This window comes from Leuciscus leuciscus (assembly GCF_965113295.1).
Source record: "Leuciscus leuciscus genome assembly, chromosome: 25".
Classification (NCBI taxonomy): Eukaryota; Metazoa; Chordata; class Actinopteri; order Cypriniformes; family Leuciscidae; genus Leuciscus; species Leuciscus leuciscus.
In genome coordinates this window covers 8,479,466-8,488,124 of record NC_138724.1, presented here as the reverse complement: position 1 = coordinate 8,488,124, position 8,659 = coordinate 8,479,466, and the positions used below count along the sequence as shown (strand labels likewise).

At 38.0% G+C, this 8,659-nt stretch overlaps 1 protein-coding gene across 4 annotated transcripts; it reads right to left on the bottom strand.

Moving 5' to 3' along the window:
- Positions 1 to 1,198: 1,198 nt before the first annotated feature.
- Positions 1,199 to 7,280, bottom strand: snx20 (sorting nexin 20). Of its 4 annotated transcripts, none has more exons than XM_082160518.1 (5): positions 6,803 to 7,280; positions 6,283 to 6,509; positions 5,668 to 5,794; positions 5,399 to 5,553; positions 1,199 to 3,974 (listed from the first exon to the last, which is right to left on the bottom strand). In XM_082160518.1, exons 2-5 carry the CDS (start codon positions 6,301 to 6,303, stop codon positions 3,306 to 3,308), a joined length of 972 nt encoding a protein of 323 aa, XP_082016644.1. In that variant the 5' UTR covers positions 6,304 to 6,509; positions 6,803 to 7,280; the 3' UTR covers positions 1,199 to 3,305. The 4 variants fall into 4 exon arrangements, with proteins under 4 accessions (XP_082016644.1, XP_082016645.1, XP_082016646.1 ...); XM_082160519.1 differs by having other exon boundaries at positions 6,283 to 6,439; XM_082160520.1 differs by having other exon boundaries at positions 5,399 to 5,550; positions 6,803 to 7,279.
- Positions 7,281 to 8,659: the final 1,379 nt, after the last annotated feature.

Sequence of the window (8,659 nt, the reverse complement as noted above, 5' to 3'; positions counted from 1 at the left end):
CACATATGCATAATATTTGTTGTTCTGGGACAGTATGAAGTATTTAATTTAAGTGATTATAGTGAAAGATGCTGTCACAAAATGATAAATATTGTTTGCACACCTGTATTATATATATTTTCTAAGTTTGTTTGACTCTTCTCAAAGCTTTATGACAATTACGGTTAGTAGTAGACGAGACTAGTTATTGTGCCCAAGCATAGTATCTGATGCTTCCATGAAAGACTCAGTTTTGGAGATATTGGCACAAAAACATATTCACATTTTAATATTGACGCACAAATCATTATTTGGGGGCTCGCTGGGATTTTTACACCAGGACTTCTTTTTCCCAAAGCAAGAATCATACACCGAGTGAATCACTCACTTTGAGTTTTTGTTAGTGTATACATTATATCAAATACAAAAACATATGAATTTATTAAAAAAATTATGTTTTTTTTAAGAATCATCCCATTGTGGTTTAAAGTTTCAATATGACAGGTCAAAAACAGCTTGAAACAGTGTAATTTTAGTGTTATTTATATACTATTATAGTATTTATTAATATTTTGAATGAGCTATTTTATATTTTCAGTTTTCATTAAAATTTTAGTTATAATTTTGCAATATTTAATTTTTTATTTCAGTTTTAGTTTTTCAGTTAGTTTTTATCCAGTAATTAAAGGTACAATATGTATGAATATTTTTGTAATAAAATATTTAAAAAACACTTTCACAGTGTGATATATTTCATGCAGTTGTGTACTTACATTATCCCAAAAGTTCCCAAGGATTTGTAAATCCAGAGACATTTTAGTTTTAAAAAATTGTCCCTCGTCATTGTCGCCTATCAATGACGTCATATCTGCGCTATCCTCGGTTTCCGCTTATAGAAACCATATATATATGTACATAGATCCTCATAGATCCGTGTCAATGGGCTGCTATGTGTAAGCCGCTAATGAGGATCTGTGATAGGATCTCGCACATCGCTGTTGTGTCGTTCAGTCATGATGAGTGATTCGATTACCAGTTGAATAGTCAGTTCATGATTACTGATTGCGATTACAGAAAATCCAAAAGAAAAAAAACTTTAACACATTTAAAGTGAGGCAAGCAGGCTTTGGGAAAACAGAGAAATAAAACAAGGATGAACATCGGTGTGGTGTTTTCAGGATGGAGAGAGCTTCGCGACAAACTTGTACTTGACAGAGACTCAGCTCTCGCATGTGTTTTAATAGACAGGGAAGCAAATATATATTGTACAGATACAGTTATATTGCACCTTGTTTGTACTTCAGTAACACTTTATCAAGTCTATGGCAGTGAAATTAAATAGGCTACAGTATGTGTTGCACAAAAAATATTTAATCATTACTTGCAAATACTGTGGTTTCGTTCAAATTAACTTTTAGTACGATTGTTTTAAACGTGTAAAACATTAACCCACGAAATCATTTGACAAAGAGTCACATATCAGTAACAGGCTCATATATAGCATTACATTTCACGTTCCTTGCAGCTGATTCATTACGATGACATAAAATAGTGTGATCAAACGAATAGGTAATACAAAAACTAATGTATTACCTCATTCGTGAACATGATTTGTAAATTATACGAAATATACCATAAATCTCTGGATGGTTAAAACAACATCTCCCATCGCTCCACTCTCCTTCACAGCGTCATCAAGCTTCGCCTTGGTTATTGTTTTGAGAATGCGACCTCTGGCGACGAAAAATTACATATTGTAGCTTTAAGTTAAACTTATTTTATTTCAGTTAGTTGCATTGGCAACATTTAGAATAAAAAAAAAAAAAATCTAATATGTATATTTTAATTTAATTCAGCTTTATTTCAATTAGCGAAAATTATTTTTAATAGTTTTAGTTAACAATAACAACACTGGATTGAAATGTTTACAATTGGTGAAAGCAATTCAGACTAACTTGTGAAAGTAAATCACAGACCGTCATCCAAGATAAATGGAAAAGGTTTGCAGAGAAAATTAAATATGAAATAATACAAATATGGCCAGTAACACTTTATATTAGGTGTCTTTAACTACTATGTACTCACATAAAAAATAAGTACAATGTACTTATTGTGTTGATGTTGTATTGCAAAACACCTGTGCTGTTTAGTGGTATGGGTAGGCTTGTGGGTGGGTAAAGGTGTAAGGGAGGGTCAATAGTGTAATTATAGATGTAATTACAGAAATGAATTACATTATGTAGTTATATGCAGGTATTTAAGCACAGTTACACTTTATTTTAAGGTGTCATTGTTACAGTGTAATTATATATTTAAAGGTATAGTGGAGGATTTTCTTTTTCCGGGTGGATCATCAAGACTATTGGTCCTCCTAATTGTCAATCATTCTGGTGATATGTTTACGTAAGGCCGTCGTACGTGCTCGTCCCTAGGTAGTTTTCGCCTTCTGCGCATGCGCACTTTCAGGTGTATATGTGTGGTGAGCTACGGTTTCAGCCATTCATTGAAGCTCGCCGTTCTCACCGGGTTTTTTCAAAATGTCTGAGGGTCGCAAGAGAAAAAGTGTCTACGGATTATATGACAAGAAGAGAAAGGCCTCTGAAGAAAGAAACAAGACCAGTGTTTTTGGGGAGAATATTTCACACGCTGGCGTGCGCTAAAAGCACAGGTTGGGCTTCCCACTGATGCCTCGGTCGCGAAGTTTCTACTCGACAGGTAAAGTTTGGCATGCTATTTGGAGAAATCCATTTAAAATCACTGCTAGTAAAAGTTAATGTAAGCTATGATTAGCGATGCTAGCGTTTAATAGGCGTTCCCTCTCGGGAGCAGGTAGAGTGTTGCGCATGTGCATTTTTTCAAAAAGTGGAGAGGGCGGTTCTTTTCTAAAATTCGGGAAAATCCTCCACTATACCTTTAAGTACTGAGTAATATTAAGCAATAACATGTACTTACTATAGGGTTAGGGTAGGATTAGGATTTGGTTGAGGGTTAATTGCATGTAATTATGCATAATTTATAATTATTACTATGGTACGTACATGTAACATATGTAACAAGGACACTGTAAAATAAAGTGTTACCTTAAATACAATGCAAAAACATGTATGTGCACAGAAAGCACATTGTTGCTATGCAGTTGCTAGGGTGTTCTGTGTGGGTGCTTTCTGGCTCGAGTCAAAAGTGCCCACCCCAAGTCTCTATGTATTTCTGGTCTCTGGATATGACTCAAGTCTTTCCTACAATGTAAGTCTGTGGGACTTTACACTCATTAGGCGATTTGTTCAAATAATGTTTATAAGCACTACTAAGTTCACTGTAGTCACTGATTATACAAACTCTTGCACCACCAGTTCTTTAAGGGACACCAGTGACACCTGCCCGTGTGGGGCGTCTCGGACTCTGGTCAGCTCGTCCTGTAACTGGGCCACGGGCAACTCAAGACTGTAGCCCAAATCTACGAGAGCCTCCAGCAGGGGCCCGTGATACTGCCGGAGCTCGTAACGCCTCACTGTGGGAAGAGCTCTTCTGCCAGTCTGAAATGCTGCGTCGAAGTCCTCTAGATCCCGTTGGCACACCAGTATCGCGCACAGGGTTGGTATCACCAAAGTAGGGTTGTGAGAAGACAGTTTCTCCTGAAGTATTAACGCCGCCTGGAGGTCCTCGAGCGCTCGGGAAAAGCGCCCCCCGCGCAGGAGGTTATATGCAGCTTTCAGTTCCTGATGAGTGAAGAACGCCTGGAACGCGTGGGATTTCCGGACAATCCGGAGGGAGTAGAGCTGATTGAGATAGTCTCTGAGGGCCACGCGCCGCTCGGCGATGTTCTCCTCGGAGAAGTTGCCCGTCATTTTCTTCCTGGGCATCACGATGTCCTCCATTTCCTCACTGAAGTCCAGCAGGAGCTCCTGATGAAGGTGGAGGAAGTCCGAGTAGCGCCTCTCGATGGTCACACGCTCACAGTCGTAGCTTCCCGAGCGGATCACCACAATCTGGTACACCTGAAGGACAGAAATCAGCCGTGAACATAGACCTGATAGCATTGCTGGTTGTGAAGACATGTACAGCTAAAAAATTGGATCCTTATGCCTAATGACATTGTATGATTTTGGGCTGTCCCAGATGAGAGATGACCAGTCGTGGGGATTTCTGTTCTTAAACGCTGGCTCTGTCGTACAGTGAGAGAGGGTCAAAGATGGCCGTTGTTGACCAAAGATAGCCTGCAATGATTTTCTGACAGTGTCATAAATTTAGCATGATGTCACAGTGTGTTTGCTGCTACTAGCCAATCAAAATGCAACATGAAATGGCGTATTGATCAATGTGACACGGCGCTAAAGGTTAAAACTACTTTCCTCAAACTCCATTTGCAAAATTGGCTTGCCAAGTTAGTCTCTTTTCCCGAACCATGACAGCACCATATTCTCTTTTTTCAGCGCACATAAAAACCACATTTGCTAAAGTGCGATTCATCTTACTCTATCTGTTTACCACTTCATCATCCACAGTCTACATACATGTCGCACCAAGTTTATAAGATCCATGTCGTACAGTGTGATTTGTGATGATCTTATAGGATTGCTGGAATCGCACAGTCTGTATCAGGCATAAGGCAGTGTTGTAGCACTTGGGACCATGTTTTCATAGTCTTGGTTTTGTCACTGACTCCACCTTGACTTGAGACTGAGTCTCAAATACTGTTCCGACTTGCTCATATGATCTGCTCTGTGTTATCGTGTCTCTGGAGCAGAGCTGTGGAGATTTGTGTGACACTGAAGAGTAACCAGGCTTCATTCACCCCAAAATACACTGATTTACATTGCCTGAATCAGTCAGACCCCCCTCTAGTCTCGGCCTGGACTCAAATGAGCTGGTCTCGACTACATCACTGCCCTTTATATTCCCTTTAGGTTTCCAAAAATAATAATCAAATAAGAACCATACACTAATGCTGGCTGAATGTTCTCTGTTTACTGGGTGGTGATCTATGGAAGCTTGTTTCCGCATGGATTAAGAAAAAATAAATGGTAATTCTGACTTTATAACTCGAAACTGAGAGTTTATATCTCACAAATCTTACTTTTTTCTAAGAATTGTGAGACTCGGCAATTGCGGGTGGAAAAGTCGAGATTGCGAGAGGTTTTATAAAAAAAAATATTTTGTGGAGGAAACGCTTTCATATTGAATTTGGATGTAAAATGCAGCACTTTCTTTGATTATAAAGTGAAACGTGGAAAAGGGGAGCGGTTAAAAATACGAGGTCTTGCTGACGTCAGACAAAAAGAAAGGTCGTTTAAGAAGCAGAGCAAGCTATTACATTACGAGAATTTCTTTGATTAAATAATGGAATTATGATGTCGGAATTACAAAAATAGCAACTAAAGTTCGATTTAAATTTGTAAAGTAATTATAAGCGTTGATATACCACATATTTGGAGATGGTTTGCTCTCTGATGCGGGCGCTGGGGATGTCGAACAGCAGCTTGATGCTCCTGAACTCCTGCTTCACGGCTCTCCAGTGTTGCTGCAGTTCTGCTGTGGTCAGACAGGAGGCGCTAAAGCCCACATCAGCCTCTTCTGCTGCCAGGACACATCAAATCAACACAGTTCTGATGCCACAACACACACACACACACAGAGAGATGCTGCTCTCATTATCTCACAGTTACTGAACACAGATCGACTCAAACTGACCGTTACTGAAGAACGCCTCCTGCTGTGGTGAGGATTGCTCTGACGAAACTGTGTCTTTAGCAGTCGCTGTCATGGTGGCATGTGGTTCTGGTTCTTCCTCCATAACAATGTGCTTTAATTTAGCTTTCTGCAAAGGAATTTAACAGGTTATTACCACAACTCACATCGAGTCATCATTTCAGATTACATAAGCATGGAAGATGAGGCAGATCCATCTCTGACCTCTACCTTTTGGATGATGAAAAATTGTAATTTATGAATTATTGTCCTCAAAGGATCTGAATATATATATACATAAGATTCAAATCAATTACTCAAAGTCAGTTTAATGTAGTTTAAGTTGAAATTACTTAAACATCCAAGTTGATCGTTCTTAACATTTAAGACAGTACCTTTTTTACAGTATATATATTACAGAATCACACTTTAACTCGTCTGGTACTGTCTTCAAATTTACTTTGATATGCAAATTTTTTTTTAGCATTATAAATACTTTTAATTTTACTGTATGACCCTGTCAATCACTGTCAGTTAAATGATGATCCTTTAATGATTAAATTATTACATTACTAAACTTATCCATAACTCTCTAGGTCCGGAGATGGCTCAACTTACCCTATTGACATATCTTAGCATCCAATCTCTTCTTGTAAGGCAAAAAAATAAAATAAAAAGAATGATTGTGGAACTGAGTATTTCCTGTGGAGAGTGTGTTACTTCTCCTTCCGACTTCACCACTGCAGACTAGCAGATTTTACACCAGCAGACAAAACTGAGTAAAGGAAAACAATTCCTCATGCTTTGCACGTACACATGCTCGAAAGCTTCTATAGTGGTTCTTTCTGATGGAAGAAAAAATGTAATAAAAAAAATAAAAAAAGTTATTGGATCCCAAAATGACACAACATCAGATGTACTGTATATCCCATGCATGCAGAGGAAGTAAAGGCACACTTCCCCAGGAAATACAGCTATTAATAAACCTCTGAAGGAAACAGCTCACACACGTGCTGAGAAGACTGATGTTGTGCGGGTCACAGAACATGTACCGACTGAGAATCTGACATTGCTCTGGTCATGTGGTTCATCATCTACAGCACAAAACACTGACAATAAAGAGAAAAGATTGACCCACCTGTGCAAACAGAGTTCCAGTGATCAGCAAACGCTAAAACTGCTCTGTTGTGTTTCCAGAAGTGATCATTTTCATGTTTTCTCTTTCTGTTGTTCATGTAAAAGAATGAAGCTGAACTTTGTTCTTGAGGAAGTGAAACCTGAAAAGAGGGAGTGTCATTTTTCAGTGTTGAACACATTATCATTGGTGTTCATGCAATTCATCTAAACTCAGCCATGCAGAAGTCTATAGTGACTGATATGTGTCTGGTCACATTTAAATAAGGAACCTGATGTTACATCTTCCCCACACTGTTACACCAGCAGAGCAACCACTGAGTGTCTCTTTGTATTTGTATTATGTATGTTTCCAATAGATGGAGCTGTTCTGTTAAACTATGGTCAAGTAAATGACAGGCTGTTCTGGACGGTGATGGTCTATATACTTATTTTATTCACAGAATGCATTTAAATTAGCAAGTGCCAGTTAACATTATGGATTTAAAAGCCATTTCCTACTAAAAGACTTTTCATGCAAGAGTGGTGTTTCTGCTAACTGTGACTAAAACTATTATAACTTGTTACAAATTGAAATAAAGCACATTTAAGATAAAAAATAAAAACAGATGAAAAACTTTACATTCAACAAAATGTTGCCAAAATGTTGCCAGAGGAAATAAAGATAAAATTAAGCTAGTTGGTGTTGGAAAAAAATAAAAATGACAAAATTACTAAAACAAAATATACTTTAAAATAAAAGCTAATTCAAAATATTAATACATACTATTAGAAATAATATAAAATAACACTGGCAACAAAATATCAAAATAAAAATTTGCATTTGGGGTCAAAGGTTATTTTTGAAGCGGGTTTGACTCAAATACACTTTTTTTGGCTGATGTGTATCAATTTTGTGCATTGAGTATACGGTATACAAATGTTAAAGTCCCCCTGTGGTGAAAATCGAGCTTTTAATGTTGTTTATATGTCTATGTGATGTTTTTAATATGCTTTAAGACAAACCATGTGTAAATTCATAAGTCGACACCATTGCTGAGTATTTTCTCCAAAGACAGTCTCAAAAACACGCTTTGAAATCGCTGGTGTTTCTGACGTCACAAACTACCTTGTAACCAATCAGATCAACATGTGGATCTCTGAGCTGAGTGAGTGAGTGGAGGCGGGGCTCATTTGCATATTCATAGAACCGCGCTTAATAAATGTGTGTTGTTCTTGCCGTATTATTCCCTGTGATGACTGTGAAAAACAACCACATTTTATCTAACAAAACGTATAACAGTTAGAATAAACAGACTTTGGTGTGGACACTAACAAATAATTACCGTTACAGTTATCGTTATTGGCGTGAACATCTTTCGAGTTAAAACGATTTTTAAAACTTTATTGTTATTGTGCTTTGCGTGAACTGGCCTTAAATATGCGCACACATCTACCAAACATCACCAAAAAGTGAGATTATTTGGAAGACACACTCTTGTAGGATTGTTTGTTATTGTTGTTAAGCGTGACTTAGTTTCCAGAAAGCCACGCACTGTATTTTGGGTTTGCGTGATGGATGTTTTTGAAAGGTTGTTTTCCATCAGATCAGGGTTGTGTCTCGACGAGTGTGTGCGATACAGGGCAGATTGTGAGGCTGGACGGGGCGTCTGAAAGGCTCATCACTGTATGGGACAAGGACAGCTCTGTGATCTCCAGCCCGTCTCATTCATACAGGCATAAACACATAAACCCCACACTGCTGGAGAACAATGACATCAAGCCAGTTATTTTAATACACCCCATTGTGTCTGACGTGCCAGGCTGAGCCTTGGTATCTATTTATTAGTTTTGATACATACATATTGTATTGTTCGCAGCA